The 17,309-nt window shown below is 45.2% G+C and overlaps 1 protein-coding gene across 3 annotated transcripts in view; it reads right to left on the reverse strand.

The window, feature by feature from the left end:
- The window catches only part of pkn1b (protein kinase N1b), a 29,514-nt gene extending 12,421 nt beyond the window's left edge, over positions 1-17,093 (reverse strand). The window contains exons 1-2 of one of the 3 annotated variants that reach the window (XM_076751832.1): positions 16,469-17,093; positions 489-789 (exon numbers count right to left, since the gene is read on the reverse strand). In XM_076751832.1, the coding sequence (XP_076607947.1) occupies positions 489-789; positions 16,469-16,495 (328 nt within the window). In that variant the 5' untranslated portion in view covers positions 16,496-17,093. Of the gene's footprint in view, positions 1-488; positions 790-3,292; positions 3,559-4,817; positions 5,071-16,468 lie in introns of those variants that run through there. The other 2 variants (XM_076751831.1, XM_076751830.1) reach the window with 2 other exon arrangements.
- Between the last annotated feature and the right edge of the window lie 216 nt (positions 17,094-17,309).

The following is a 17,309-nucleotide window of genomic DNA, read 5'->3' on the forward strand; positions in this document are numbered from 1 at the left end:
CCTCTGAGGAAGTCGTTGTGTTCAGTCCTAATTAGCAAACGTTTCACTAAGTCAAAGTGGTGAATACGGTAAACATTATACCAGCGAAACATCAGCATGTCAGCATTGTCATTGTGAGCAGTTATGCTAATCTTAGCATTTAGCTAAAAGCACCACTGTGCCAAAGCACAGCCTCACAGAAATGCTAAGATGAAGATGGAGACTCTTAGTTTTGTTTAGGTTAAAGTCTCGGTGTTTTCAAGACATCATATCTCATCTTGATCTCATCCTCTGCTTGGAGGGTAAGGAGCTCCCAGAACTCAACGTCTCCCAAATCTGCAGAGATTTTCTGCTGCAGTTCTTCTTCTCTGATTCAGCTGCTACGTCATCAAAACAGCACACCCCTGTCCACATTATAAGTATGCTCAAGTTGTTTCAAAGGGACGAACTGGAGCATATCACAGCAGAACAGAAGCTGATAAACCACGTCCCCAGGGCGGATATTTTACCTTTGTTGTCATCAGGGTCCTTGACCACGATGTGTGCGTCCAGCTCCTGCAGCTGAGCGTGGAGGGACTCCAGCTTGCGCTTGGAGCTGCGGAGCTGCGAGTCCACCTGTTGAGCATTTCTCTTGTCGGTCGTGGCCCTGCGCAGATTCTCCGCACCCTCCTTGATCTTCAGCTCCTTGCGGATCTCCCTGCGGATCCTCTCGCGGTGCTCGTCCAGGCACTGTTGCACGCTAGAATCGGAGAAGTCCGAGTTTTGGTCCAGACCAAGCTGCTGGAGCACTGACAGCCCGCCTGGATCAGTCTGAAGGAGAAAAGATGGAGGGTGAGACGGTGAAAGAGAAGGTACAAAGGGAGAAGGAGGCAGTGGCAGAATACAGGAGGGAGGAGGCCTTGTGGCTTGTGCAGAAGATACTGCACAAATAAGGAAAAGAAAGTTAAACTATATTTAGCCTGCTGTGTATGAGGGGGATTACTCAGTTTGAGTTGACAGAGAAACCGATTCAAAGGGTGACACCTCCAGCTGAGAGCGGCTGAGCTGAGGTTCTGACAGACAACACCAGAGACAGCCACCTTGCACAGTTATAATTAAGTGGAGCACTGAGGAGATGAAAGTAGGTGAAAACAGCAAGCTGGTGTGAGTCCGCCACATGTGAAACCTGCAGAGCTGAGACTGTGAGGCAGCATCAAAGCAGAGGCAGCGCTTAAGTGTGCAGAGAGCTGAGTGCTTCCATCAGCTCTCCTCGTGATCGACACCAACCAGATTACAAGCGATCAGGACAGCATTAATACAGGCTAAAATCAATGAGTGTCATGTCTGCTTCTGGAGGGGTCACGAGTAAACATAAACTCAAAGAGGGCATGTGTATAAGAGAGCTGTGCAAACACAATCGCACAAGCTTAAATTTGATAAAAGCCACAGTGAGAGCGCCCCCTTCAGTAGTGTTCTCCACTGGGTGTGAATTAGCGGTTATGACTGACAGCGTTGGAGCTATAATTGTATTAGAAAAATATCTGTATGGGTGAGCAGTAAAAACAGTTCATGCTCTCACTTAGTTTCCAGCGGCCAACCGAGCAGTAAACCAGAGTTAACATTGTTAGCTGTTGTTCTTGCTGTCGGCCCAGCTGTGATCTTCAGCACTGCCTACCTTACTTTGTGATCCTGTACATTACTCCCTGATGTGACTGGAGTCACAGAGTAATGTACAGACCGCTGCTGTGAGTTTTCACAGACTGTCATTTGCCGTGGTGGCCCTCAAATGTTAGTCAACGGCTGCCATGAAAGCGCCCACCCAGAGGCCTGTAGCTTACACACTGTTCCCACAAATATGTCCAAAATCTGCTATTCTGATTTGGAAAATGGAAAAAAGCACAACAGCAACAGGATCCTTACCATTTATATTTCCTTAAACAAAAAATGAGGCGAACTCGAATTTCAATTTGCTTTTAAAATCCAGTTTTCATCCGCATTAAATATGAATTAATTATTGAATTAAAAAACAAAAAAACTAAAACATCTGACCTAATATTCACATAAAAGCCCCAAAACAGCTCTTAGCCATAAGAAAGTTTACTGATCAATGACACCGCTAACCCAGACATGAGGTCCTCATGCACGAAGGCTGGAACACAAGACGGGACAAAATAATGTGAACACACCTGACCAACCCCTGCAACACTTGAACTCTAAAATACTGCAGATAAGTCAATCCCTCTCTGACACAGTCTTAACTGAACATTCTAAGCTTTACAACATGCGGCATGATGCACTGAACAGTTCATGTTATTGCGTCCATCCCTGCGTTTGTTTCCACATACAGTAAACCACACATATAAATCATGAACCTACTGAAAATGTGCTTGAAACCCTGGAGATGCCATGCATTCATTTTGTGTTGTGACATTAGATCTCATCACATCTCTCTCTCTCTCACACACACACACACACACACACACACACACAGACACTGAGACCAGAGTATAATGACGGGGTGCTCTGGGCCTTTCACTGCACCATGCAGCCAGCCATCCAGCTTAGCAGATCTGATTACAACTTCTTAGGTCTCTGTGTCCATCCAGCTACATGCAGGCTGGGGCTACAGCTCTGCTCTCATTAAAGCCATAATCCATCTGCAACACAATACAGTACAACAGGCAGGCTCGGCCAGAGCAACTGACCAAACCACATGGCACACTCCAAAGGCTTGCAGGATTTTAACTACTGCTTTAATGCAATGTTATGTCATTGCACAACTTTGAGCATGTTTCACAAAGTGGATGTGGAACACAGTCATGAAGAGTAATAACGGTAGAAAAGTGACACTTTTTGACTATCTTTAGTGACTATCTTTTTCAAGATGTAAACCTATACAGACACCGCCATCACTGACAAGCACACAGACATTAACAACATGAACCGCTCAAATCCTTAATGTGACAGGCCGGAGGAGCTCAGCAGCGGAGGCCACAGCCATTCAAGGCAGACGAGAGAGCAGAGGCAGTAGCACGCCATGAACGACAGGAAGGGAGAGTTTGTGCTGTGACGCACTCCTGTGCAACACAATACAACTTAATCCCTGGTGTTTTACAACAAAGAACCTCTGGAGCGAGGTGTAAGACAGCTCACACAGCGGGGTGAAATCACAGCAGCAGACAGGAATGAAAACTCACGAGTGATTCAATGTCAGAGAGGAGATGTTTTTACAGGAAGTGAATGAGGAAGCCAACAGAAAAGAGAAGGGCCATAGTAGTGGATGGACAGAAAAAAGGCGGCCATGTTGAAACCTGCTTTGGCCATAGTTGCCTACCGAAGACTCTGTGTCACTCAGCTCAGTGTGTACTGTGGAATCAACCGGTTGATCTGCTGGCAGGTCCTCCAGTACGCCCTCACTGGCCATGTTTGGCCTCCCTCTGGCTTCGCTCCCGGCCCCCTCCCTAACCTCTGTCTCCTGCCACATGCACACACACACTCAGGCAGCCATTGACAGCAGCACCAATCAGGCAACACCAAGCTCTATTCCTGCCTCCTCAAAATCCAGGATGTCCTTCCCGCCGGGAATCAAAAGCCAGTCTAAAACAGGAGCGAGTGAACGAGTTGGAGGAGAGGAAGAGAGAACAGCACAGACCGAGCCCCACCTCGCTGCTTCCTGTTCTGCTCTTTGCCAGATAGAGACTGAGGCGTCATGCACTTTGTGCAGACACACACACACACACACACACACACACATTGGGGTGGTTTTGTAAGTGAGAGAGCTCACAGCCAAACTGCTTCCTGCTTCTGGGTCTCTGAGAGGCAGGCTGTTGTGATAGATTGTGGTCATGTTAAATGGACTATCAGACCATGCTTATCTTTGTGTGTGTGCGTGGAAGTACTGTACATGCATACCTGTGAAGTAGTAATTCTATTATTTACATACAGGTGGATTAAAAAAATAAAGTAGATTGAGAGAAGAGGTCAAAACATTACACGATGAAGCACTTGATGGGCCTTCTACTGAGGGACTTGAGCTGTAAAGAGGGAAGGGCTTCATTGTATATGTTGTATATGAGCTAGCTGAACTTTCCTCACATGAATACTAAGTCACAAACAACACTCTTTCTTTTTTAAATAGCGAAAGGAAAGGACAACATGAAGTGACTGTGCACTAAGCTCTGTCATGTCCTCTTCATGTAACACCACACCATATGGAGACAAACGACACACACACACACACACACACAGGAGACGGACATTCGCCTGCTACGTACAAGTCCGCTGAACAGATTTTTTGGAAGCGGGCACAAAATCTAAATCCACAGCAAAAGCGGAACAACAAAGTGAGTCGTCGCCTCCCAGACATGAACGAGCAGAGATCACACACCGGCAGCGCTGACCGATCGCAGACCCTCGGCCTGCTTCTGACGGCCCCATCGCTGTCTGACTTCTGTCCTCTTCCTGTCAGTGAAAGACACACCGGGTCATGGGTTTGTCTGACTCAGACACTCAGCAGTGTGAGGTCACTGACCCTCCGAGCTCTCACTGTGTGGCAGATGGCCCTCTCTGGCTCTCTATCTCTATCTGTCGTACCACACAAGCTTAAACAAAAGGGTACATGCTCACAGACAGAGAGGGCAAGGGACAAACACACACACACACACGTTCAAAGAGGCACCAAACCACATCTAGTTCTTCTTATTCTGCCACACTGCTGTAGGGAAATAGGAAGTGAAATAACATGAAGTTCTGACAATACATGCAAAACACAGACAGTTTCTCTTGCTTGGCATCGTTTTGATGAAAGACAAACGCTCTGGGTCCCTCATCTGTGATCAGGTTGGACAATATTTCCTTACCAAGCAGCTGTGGCTGTCAGCGCTTCGTCTGCGATGTGGAGCGGCGGCTGCAGAGATAGCAGCCCCCATGCATCCATACTGTCTCACCTGTACAAATGTGGCTGAGCTGTGTTAAATAAATCCACTGTAATGAAACGGAGAACTTAAAGCTTCAAACGTAAACACGAGCTGCTATGATGCTTTCTGTACCTAACTGCTCGTGCTCATCGTGTCTGTGAAATAGAAGTGGTTACTAAAACTGTACCAACACAGTATCAGGAACTAAGATCACATCGGTTTTTACATACAGCTCTTAAAGTTACAGTCTCATCCTGTTCACCTGGCTAAGATTGACCTGAAACACATGCTGTATAATTAATCCCTCAAAAGCCAAACAAACAGAAATCTCAGCTGCTTCCATACTGAATCATAAATATCCTGTGTCTACCTGCATTGAAGCTGCATGATGTTTACACTGGGAGAAGTCCTCAAACCCAAGCCTTCATGTCCACCAATGGAAATATTCTGCATCAATTTTTACACATTTCCCCAGAATATAAGACAAAGTTCTGTGATTTTGTTGGCTGCAACAGCTTGAGCGTGTAATGACCGACTCCCCATCAACTTGCCCATTAACTCACTGAGCCGACACAAGGCAACATAAGCCTTCACTTGGTGTTCGTGGTCATCTGGGGAAATATTTCTCTCTTCAGCTGTTAAATGCTCTGCTATGATCAACTGCTAATGGCTAACTGTGTCTGTCTGAAAGTGGTGTACAGTGGATTTTTAGATCTTTGGCAGTGATGAGAGCGGTGGCAGAGAATCAAAATAGTAAAGTTGTGGGTCATAAACCCCTAAACGACACTAAAAAAATCTGTAGAGTTGAGAGGAACTACAGAATCCAGTATTACAATCTTGATTATAGTCACTGCAATACAGCAATGTGGTTAAAAGTCAATCTTGTCTCATTTTTTCAATGTGGGCGACCGTATCAAAATAAAGCAATAAGCCCAGAGAGGCATAATCAAGGACTGGAACTATGCACTTTCACGATGCTGAAACTGTAGCAGATTGAAATAAATCAAAGCAGGAACAGAGTTTGTTTCAGCTTCTCAAACTGCTTTATGTCCCTGTAAACTGAATATCTTTTTCAGAAAGAGAACAGCAGACATTCGAATTGTAACCGCACATTGTTTTCTAACATTTTATAGGCAAATTTTAACTGATTGATGACACAAATAATCAGTAGTTGCAGCCGTAAATGGATTATAAAGTACAGAACAATATGTATTGTTGGCTTCCGGTTAATGGCAGTCCAGTCAGGCTAAAAACAGACACCATACTGTCGTTCACACAGGACTGTGGTCTGCTGTTCACAGGCCTCCTGACCGCAATGAAACACTCTGTTTCTTTCGTATTATCCTCCCTTTACACTTTTTTCTTTTTTCATGTTGCTCTCTCTTTCTTATCTTTCATCATCTTATTGCCAATCCGTCACGCTTTGTCCTCTGTCACACATTTTGGGTAGCAGACTTCTGCCCCGTGCTGCCAGTGGGTGACAGAAAGCCATTTGATTAAGTTTTAATGGCCCGTCAGCTCATCTTGGCTCGCCTGTGTCTATAAATAGAGATTAAGTCCTTTTTGTTGGGGTAGAGGCAGTGGAGGAATTCTCCAGCTGCCGGGCCTTACTCTGTCATTTTATTACTCATTCATTCACTTACACACTGACACCTGCAATTCGCACGAAACAATAATAATAATGGGGTTGGAAGTGGACTTTCAACCTAATTGTTACAGTTTAGTGTTGCCAAAAATAAGCATCATTCAATAAATGTGCCCTAAGCCAGATATTGCATGGAGATGTTTCATAGTGGGAAGGAGGATTGGGATTTCCAGGATGTTACTGGTGATGAAAATATGTTTATTATCGGAAAATGTGGATTAAACAGTGTAGCACAAGGTCATGATGGGAGATTTAGCGTGTGTGGGTGTGGGCGTTTTTCGCAGTGTGTGTGGCCTTGATGTTGATGAAAGCTGCAGGGACAAATGTGACCTGTGGGCCTGTGATTGTTGAGAGGGAGAAGAGTACACTTAAGAGGCCAGATCTTTCTTAATAGTGGCATTTATCACTTGAATGGCACACGTGTCTGTGTGTGTGTGTGTGTGTGTGTGTGTGTGTGTGTGTGGTATGTTGTACACTGAAACACAGCATGTGAAGGGGAGAGTGAGACAGACAGAAATGCAACTTTAAATTCTCCTCACATCCTGATGTCTGCACACAGCCTCATTCAGCAGGCAGTGGATGGGATTTGGGTTAAGAGGGGGTGGGGGGGTTGTTTGGAGGTTGAGGTGGAGCAGGGAGGTGGGGGAGTGAACAGTGAATGCCAGTTAATCTCTCTAAAGAGACGCACACACACACACACACACACATGCTCATGCCTTCATGCCACTGCACAGAAAATAAAGCAAAGCGATGGATACCAAATGAATAATATCAATACACACTCTGACAGACGAAAAGCTTGAGCACAAAGTCACATTAACACTCGTTTCCATACGCGCATACGCACACAAACACACACACAGAAAGACTAATGTACTGTAACTGGTCGGTAATGAATAAAACAGCACAGCAAGGCAATGTCAGCTGGAAGATCAGAGCACTAACAGGAGGAAATGTTGCTCCTCATAATGTCAACACAGCAGTTCAGAGGGAAGTCTGCGTACAACAGACTGCAGAGTTAACTTCAGGACACTGTTACACTCAGCGAGCAGAACAAGCTGACTCTTATGTGGGTAAGTGGGCCAATTTGACTGTAGAGCTGCGGAGTTAAGTATGATGTTGGTCGCAACTCTCCTCTGCAACAATTTGGTCCGTCGTGGCTGGTTTGTCAAATAACAGACCAAAGACCACAATAGTTAAATTTAATGCTGCATTTAAAGGAATAGTGATTTACACCGGTCTCTTTTCTGAACAGTACATTTGAAGCTACAGCCAGCAGCTGCTAGCCTAGCTAGCATAATGGGTTATCTGCCAGACTATTTCTTAGCCAGGCCTGTTAACAAATGAGAAAAAAATGTGTTAAATAGTGAGCTGCAGAGGTGCTGGTGGGTGGATTTTGTTACCTTTGGACAGAGCCGGGCTTTTTCCCTGGCTCCCGTGTTTGTGCTCGGCTAAGAAAACCAGCCCCTGCCTGCAGCTTCATATTTACCATACGACAGCGGAATCAAACTTCCTATTAACAACTGAATAAGTGTATTTCTCGTCACCAAAATGGTGATCTCTTACTTTAAAGGGGCACTGTGAAAATTACCCTGATGATGTCATCAAAGGTTTTCCGCAGTTAGGCTGGGAAACACACACACACACACACACACACACACACACACACACACACACACACATATATATATATATAAAAAAACATTAAATCACTGCAGTTTTCCTTTAAGACCAGGAGAACTAAACATACCACAAAATTACCATAGCCAAAATCCCTGGCTGGTGTCGAGTCTCATATTACAATTCTACTTTGGGCCTCTATGAATGAGTTAACATCTTACACAATGTACCTTGGACTGAGTGTGTATTGCCTGTTAATCCATAAAATCCCTCATATTCCAGGAGAAATTCTGTTGCCAAATCTCCTTTCGCCGTTTTACAGTGCAACATGGCTGCACGTATGTCCGCTGCACTGCCAGAGCTTGATGAAGGCGTCACGTGCATGAGTGGAGAGGATTCTTCCAGCCTGCGTAAACAGGAGGAAGACTGTGCAGAAGTTTAAGTGAGAGAGTGTGTCTTGTGTGTGTTTCGGCGCACATCTGTCTGTGCGCTGCAGCAATGTCCGCTACGCCGCATGAATGGCATCTTTGTGAAAGGGTCGATCTTCTCAAGAGACTTCAGTAAACGCTTATGTGTTTGTGTTCCCGGCTTTGTCCATTGTGAACTCTGCAGCAACAAACAGTCGCTCTGTTCAGGCCCCTGAGCAAAAGGCAGCATAAACCCCCAATGAGAAAAGCTCTACAGACCACATACTTAATCCACTTCTGTCATGCATGCAACGGCAGCTCGGGAACATGAGACAGGTGAGAGACACTGAAACAATTCAAAAATACAATTTTGCAGACTGAGCAAACACAAAATCTTCAAAAGCAAACAGTGAAGCTGGTGAAGAAGAGCAGGCCCTGACCAACTCAGAGGTAAAAAGGTGCCTGGACTTGAGTCCAGCAGACATAGCCCACTTTCCTCTGAATGCTCCACTGAGCACCACCTGCATATAAAAAAGGCAGCAAACAAAGTTGTTGACCTACAACAGTCAACCTGGATAAGGGTGTTACTCAGAGAACTAATGAGGCACTTCATGGCTTTACAGTCACGGCTGCTTTAACCACTGTCATGCTCCGGTTTTTATCTCTCCAGCCTGGGGAGGTGGCTTTTGGAAAGGAAGATAAAAAAAAAGACAAACAAGAAAATGTGGAAGGTCACAACGGATATGAGGCACACTTGAATGAGAACGCAACCCCAGTCATCTGAGCTGGAATGGAGACGGCTGTAATCTGAAAAAAGGCGTTAAATGTTTGATGGCGTTGAAGTGTTTTCGTATTTAGTTGCTACCAGCTTAAGCGCGAGGCTTGCACGCTGCTATGTGATGAGGCCATGATGCTCACGTGGAGATTTTCTGCAGCCGTCCAACCATCTCAGGGTCCGTATCAACGGAATATCCTACACGTCCTCCTTTTAGTGACATGAGTCTACGGGGACAGAGCGAGGGCTAGAGCCATGCTGCTGGTTCACTCTTACTTTTTCACTCTATACCCAAATACACACACACACACACACACATAAGCATGACACGGTGCTGTGATAGCACCAGGTAGACTGATTGGTGGAAAGACAAAAAGTGCTTCACCGCCATGCACTAAATATAGACTTTCCAGTGTTGTGTTCAATCATGGTTGTTCCATAATTCAGCATCTTACAGGCCTGAAATCTCACAGGGATCCAACAGTTGAAAACATGAATGAGATACATGAGCCATCAGCATATCCCCGACTCCCTGGGACAAATCCAAACTCAGATATTGCGCAAATCATACACAGGACGTTCACGAGAGACTTTAGCAGAGGACCAAACGCATGCATTTAAATCTGTGGTTGTTAAGACTGCCTATCTGTCTCTTACTTATGAATCTAGCAGATAACAGGTCTCTGCCGTGATGTATGGCAGATGCTTTCTTTTACACGCAATATGCTCTCAAGTCATCTACAGCGGTCAGGGGGGGACACAGCGAGCGGAAGGAGTCCCGCTATGTAATGGAATGGTTCAGCAGGCATGATGGTAATGGACATGGAAAGCAGATTAAAAATGATTCTGGCAGAAGGGCTGAGGGGGATAAGAGGTCCATTCTATAATGCACATGATTATCCCTCTTTACTGATGCCGTTGATTACGATAGCGCGGCTCTCATAAACACACGGCAGGCGGAGGAGAAACACACAAGTGGCACAAATGTGTACAAATCTGTATTTTAATTACAGTATAATAGTTAATGAAAGCAAGACCCCATTAGTGAAGGAAAATGTGCTTTAAGGCCGGTGCAGCCCACAGACAGCAGTGGCTCACCTGTACAGAAGCTGTAGGTCTTTAGCTTTGTGCAACTGTGAACACTTCATGACTACCCTGTCTAAGAAGAAGAAGAATCAAATAATAATTTAACATTTTCTAAAACAGCTGCACATACAGAGCATTTGTTGGGGACTATTTTCAACTGCGGATTAAAAAGACTTGATGGACACAAGAAGGTGTATGTGGGATTGACTTTAAACTACAGCTCTCATGTTCATGTTAATGAAGGAACGTGTCCCCCAGTGCAACAGTGCATCTCATTGTTATGTTCTTAATATTTCATAGCTACACGAGCAGTGTGAATGTATGGGTGGAAATGTCCGTCACTCAGTCTGTCTTTGGTCCAGGCTGAATGGACTACAATGAAATCTGTCCATTACCGTATGGCCCCACTGTCCCCTTTAAGATGAACTGTAAGAATTCTGCTGATTCTTCTGCACAGCCTCACAGAACCACAAGCATGTAGACTCTAGTCTTGTTGGACAACATTGGACGTCTATGACACAGAGATATGCTTTAAAAGAAAAAAAGAAGCTTCAAATGTAAAAAAAATGATATTTGGTAGAGCCCTAATACTATGCTGTACTATACTATATAAAATATAGCAAGCTACATGTTACAATGAGCCTGAAACTAGTCCTGTGAAAGAAGAGGATCGAGACAGAGCACATAAAACTGCCACACTGCCTATGACAGATCACACGGTGGCAGCTGCACAGACGACAGTTGGTCAGGTAGCACAACCAGCCGCCACTCATCTCTCCATAACTTTCTCTCTCCTGTCTTTTCTCTGGACTTGCCCCTGCAGACACTGCATCCTATTCTTTAAAGACTATTTATACTGCTCCAGTTACAACTCCCATAATCTCCCACGCACTGTTGACGCTGGGTGAAAAAAAAAGGCAAACTCACAATGGCATCTGGCCGCTATTTGCGCCTCAGTATCCCACTGTTCCAGCATTTCAGCCTCAGAGACTTTAATAACAACAATGGCTCCAGTTTGGGTTACGTTTTGAAGGGTAGGCTTGTTGCTGGACTACCTATCTGTCTCTCCCTCTCAAGCAGGTAATAATAGCCGTTTTTCTTCCCTGTCTGTCTCACTTTTATGGCCTCTGGGCTGACAGAACAGTCAGTCCACTGTTGAAGGCGGTATCGTGGCCGAGCGCGCCGCTGCTCCCGTGAAGCCTCGGGTCTGTGCTCCCCTTAAACCCAACACCGCTCCTACAGCACAACACAGAGGCTATCACATGACCCCTGCACGGTGGCAGGATAACTCATCTCATGTGCCTCAGGTGTAACCACAATCAGGTCACACAGCACAGGTTCCTCTCCTTTCTGATAGTTTTGAACTCTGCAGCTCTCTGTTCCCTCAAAGGTCAAACCCAGTCGATACTGCTGTTAGTCCACCGTGCACTGCATTGTCAGAGTTCAGTAAAGCTGAAGCATATGCAGATTTACTTCTATTGGAATTCATTGTTTTTGCTGCACAATTTCCAGTTATAGTCGGAAGCACCGGCACTGTCTTTATTCATCCATTCAAATGTAATTTCTTTCATTTTTAATAAATTGTGAAGCTCTGTGCAACCCTAGTTTTGTAGAAAGCAATATAAAAACACAATTTTACTTAGTGGAGAACATCATATTCCATCAATGTTTTACTTCCTGTCAGAAAAGGCTACATTACAATACGCTGATGCAATTTCCTAATTTTTCTTATCTGGCTGTTCTGGCTGAGTGTCACTCATTTGCTTAATGTTTCCTTAACAATTTGACTATCATAACCACAACACTACTGTTTAATATCCAATGTTCAAGGTTCATCCTTGACTTTGGAAACACAGTCAACCCGGTCAAACGTTTGAAAGCATCAATATCCAACAAAACATCTGCACATGTTCACTTTAATGCTGTAATTTTCAAAAAATACCACATCAGTATCGATCAGCTTTAATTCTATTTTTGTTGATTCATTAAACAACCTTGATCTTGTTTGTCCCCAGTGTAAGCTATTTCACGAGCACTGCTGAGCCTCAGTGCCCACTGGCTTTACAAAACCACTTTAGCGACCAATCAATGCTCGTTTCTCAGGTGAACACGTGGCTCCTACATGGCTCCCTCGCACTGTGACCTTCCTATCCCCGAGTCATCCTGAGAGAAATGTCATTTCCAGATTGAATTTACGTTACGTCGCTCCCCCAACGTAACACCAATTCTCTAACTTGTCCTTCATAGCAACACATTCTTCAATCCTGTAATACCACAATCCCTTAAAGCTCTAAAACACTCGTACAACCAGCTTAGAAAAAGCCTAAATGTAGCTGAGCACAAGTAGCCACTATAACTAACATTCAGCAGTCTCCCTGTTGTATGTCTTTTTTTATTTTCTTCCTTCTCTTGGCTTGGTATCAATGATAACTAATCCTCTGAAAGCCTGGTCCATGGCTGGCATGTAGCAACAACAGCTGGTGTTCAGACTGGTCAGCTGAATGGAAATGGGCCTGGTGAAGGGTCAGTAGGAGCCGCCACTAGAACGGCATGGAAACACGAGGGAGTCATGGAGACAAGCTTGAAGGGAGACTGTGAATTTTTTAGATTGTTTTCTCTACATTGGCATTTAAGACGTCAGCTTTCCTCCCTGCCACTAACTGGGACTGCTTGATGGCTCCCTAATAAGTGAGCTTAGGCTGGACGCACCTATGGAGTTCACTGATGAATGCCGTTAAGATGTCCCACCGATGCATCAGAGCTGTACTGCAGCAGTTACAAGCTCGTCTACTGGTGTGTCTGGGACAGAGACAGATTTCTGCAGACACGGTGTAATCCTGGATTCAGGCAGGAGGGACTGGATGCTGGGGGGTAGTAAATGTGTGTGAGTCTGTGACTGAGGGCACTAATGCTACCCTCCTAGGAGGTCAGACACAGTGAAGTCCACAGTCTCCTAATCCTATTATCCATAGCAGTGGCAGCTGGAGACACACATTATGGTGAGTATGATGCAAGACATCACTGTGTATTATAACACGTGTGGGGCCATCAGCGGACCTCGGCTTGCAGCGCCGCTATATAGAAGTCAGCTCAAAAGTCTGCAGATGCCATTAAAGAAGTGAGCAAAGTTGCCTCCGCTCTCTGGCATGATCAATAAAAAAGTAATTTGGTCAGGAACTGAAGGAACTGCCTTTGCTCTTCACCACTGATTGAAGAAGCAGCAGCAGCAGCTCCTCTGATTTGCAAAACTCTTACAGATAATAACTACAGGAAACCAACAGAAATAAAGAATTCATGAGAGGGCGACCACAAAGTGTAGAGCCGCCTCAAAGTGTATGCTACGTTATCGGCTCGGCCAGAGCTCACATCCTCAGCGGGAGCCTTGACTTACATTTCTTAGAGCCATCTGAAGGAGAAGGAGGGCGTAGGACAGCGTTAATCCAGGAGCGGCAAACAGGGTAGAGACGGCAGACTGACACCAACAGTTAAGATACACTTCATGCTGATGGCCTCCTGTGCACTGGGGCGTGGGGGCAAGACAGGGTCATTTCAGCTGTGAGCCCAGCAGTTGTGACCTCCAGCGGGACGAGTGTCTGCAACAGCACAGCCCTGATGAGGCATTCAGGAGGAATAAAAGGGAAGAGAGCGACCAAGCCAGCTTAATCACCACACCGCTGTGCCTGGGTCCACTCCGACAAGTTCGTCCTTACATCATTACCGCCGTGGCCCCTCGGTCCCAATCAGCCGCCGCTCACCGACTGTCTGCCGGCCTGCAGTAATGATGACCGAACCCCTGTCACTGTCACAGACGGAGGCTGAATTCATCAGACCGGGTACAAACTGCAGCTCAGGCAATCATCGAGGTGTTATAGATTCAGTCATTAAACCTCAAGCACGTTTAAATGTGACAATCAGCTCAGCAGGACAGGAGAGATAAACAGCTCATTGTGCTGTATGTGACTTCACGAGCTCCTGCAGGTCAATGTCATAATGATGCACAACATGACGGTGAGCTTACAGATATGACAATAATGAGGCATTAAAGGTGCACTCCACCTATTTATGTCCTCTGTGACTCTGGTGGGAACACAGTCTGAGAAAATAACCCTGATGATGTCATCTTGGGTCAGGCTTTGCAGACTATAAATGTATATGCCTGCATTATTAACTGGGGCTGTGTTTCTGAAACATATGGGCATTTCCTAGACAGGGAAAGTCTAACAAAAGATGCTACTGCACTGCATTATGGGTAATGCAGCATTCAACATTTTTGGATGTTGACCCATACTGAAGATTGAATACAGTCACAAGGTGCAATGATGGGGGTCCATGCAGACTGTGAGCATTTGTAGTTCTTTGTTTTGGAGCAAAGATGCAGAGGACTTAAAATGATGAACGAGTTTGGACTCGACGCCAAGCCGTTTGAGATAAATACGAATATGTGAAGTTAATTATTAGGCCTCCACCTTGAGGTCAATGAATGTCTTTTTATGCACCCAAGCAATGGGTGGGTTCACGTTTATAAGCATTTTGGGGTTTTTTTTACCAAAAAAACAAAAACAATAAGCTTCCAGCAGCGACGCTTTGCTGCATAAACAGCTAAAAATCAGGATAACTCACTGTTTTGATTTGGATCATTCTCTTATCAATGTATCAATGTTGTGGAAGTGCAAACACTCCATTTGTGGAGTACCGCTTTAAATGTGCTGCCCTTATTTACAGGAAGCTTTTCACTGATCAATGTGCTGTGGAAACAATGTAAAAAGTGGCCTTAGAGGTGCAGTATGGCCCATGTTAGCGGTTACAGAGGCAGTGCAGCTTTCCAAGAAACACTCCCCGTCCGAGGAGACTCCTAAATGTCAAGAAAGAAGCCATCTTTCAATTACAGCAAATGATTGAGCAGGGTCAGAGTCAGATAGTGTATAGGATGACCTGAGTTAACTGTTTCTTGTACACATTTGCACTCTGGGTCTCACTAATGACTTGTGTGAAGCCAAATCGACACAGGCTGACTCGTGTGGTTAGACACGGGAAATACGTTGTGCACATTGTATTTCTTTCAGCTGTGGAGCCCAAGTCAAAGCGAACCCTGAACCGGCACTCGGCCTTTAATTTTTAACATTTCCTTCCATCGCGTCCCTGACCAGGCTCACACCAGGGCAACTGTAACCCAACCCGTCTAAACTAGACCTAAGGGTCTGACACCGCAACGCCTTCCATGACTCACCCGACTCCACCTGAGGGCAGCTGCTGTGTCACAGATGGGAAATCGTTGCATTTAATCTGTGTCAATCTAATCCGTATGAAGGCTTTTCAGGAAGTAGTGGCTGTAGTGATTTTATTTGTGAAACAGTGTTTGTCCACTTTTGTGTGTGAAATTAAGTTGCTGTAAGGTCACACTAGCATTGCAAGTAGAGTCCACTGTCCTGGAAACATCAGGTCTTTCCCTGATTGGTGTTTGTATATGTTGATGACTGACAGCAGACGTTCAGAAGGGCGGCAGCACCTTTTTTACTGTGATGTTACTCTACTTTTCGTTTTCCAGTTTATAGCAAATTCACTGCTGCTTTTATGCAGTTTTCTCCAATTATTTCAAACTCTTACTGTATTTAATGTCTGTGTTTGGTCACACAGAGTTTAACATACAGCTGGTCAATAATAAAAGTCTTTCAGTTGTGGAAAGTAACTATGCGTTGAGCTGCATCATGGGAACTGTAGGCTTTTAGCACTTTTGGAACATGACCCATTCTAGGGAGTAAAAGTCAGGCTATCTTGGCCTCTGCAGCATCAATTTTTACCTTCCCAACTTCCCGGAAGTGCAATAGTGAATTGACGGATTAGCTTTCGAGAAATCTGTCATCAGACATCAGGAGTTTAACCGTTTCCACCACAGACCTTCTGCTCTCACCACCACTACGACAGATCCAGGTAAAAACACCTCCAGATGTCTGCCACATTGGATCTTTGCATGCAAGTTTAAGGGCTCTGAGCTCTAATGTGCAGATAAACACAGCATCGTTAACATGGTGGGGAACGAAAAAGCAAAATTTGGGAAACTCACTTGTAGCTCGTTGTTATTGGCCATCATGTGCAGCGCGACCAGCCAATTAGATGGCGACGGCAGGTGACTTCGATTAATGTTTGTCTCACTTTACAGCCGTCAGATCATTGTAGAAATTATGGCTGAAGTCCTCCTGTGATTGAATACAAGCAGTCCAACGTTGGGTGTCCGGTACAAAAAAAAACAAAAATAAAAAACACTCAATAGTTCCGGTAAAGTCGCAGTTTGATGTAACGAGTTGCGTGAAAAGCAAGTGAATAACATGTTAACATCGTGGCGTTTGGAGGCACGACAGAGGAGCAGGTGAGCAGAGGAGAGAGGAGACCATCACCTCCCGGCAGCAGGATGTCAACTCTTGGACTCTGATCTGCATCACGCAGCGCTGTCCGTCCTGTGGAAGTGAGAGCGACTGCTGCCGCAGGCTGTCTTCTCATCCTCAGGGCGAAAAAAAACAGTGAGGATACCCGAAACCCACCGGGATCACCACCACACTCTGCTCTGCTCAATGAAAGAAACTAAGGCCATCCTCCCCGCGGCGGTGCACTCCTGCTCGGCTCTGCGGAGAGCTCTGAGCCGGTGAATGATGCTGGGGAGGAGGGAACAAACGTTAAGTCAGTAAAAGAGTGAGACGCGCAACTTCCGGTTACAACCTTCAAAGTAAAACTCGCATTGTATGTCGATTTACTACGGTAGTAAATGTTTGCAAGTAAAATTAGATACAGAGTTGCAACAATGTGTTTTCTCATCACTGTACTGTAAATTGGGAAGAAACCTGGTTAGCTAACAAGCTACACCAGGGAAATTCTTATGAAAACTAATGTGACTCACGTAAACAGTCAAG

Source organism: Chaetodon auriga, chromosome 16, assembly GCF_051107435.1.
Source record: "Chaetodon auriga isolate fChaAug3 chromosome 16, fChaAug3.hap1, whole genome shotgun sequence".
NCBI lineage: Eukaryota > Metazoa > Chordata > Actinopteri > Chaetodontiformes > Chaetodontidae > Chaetodon > Chaetodon auriga.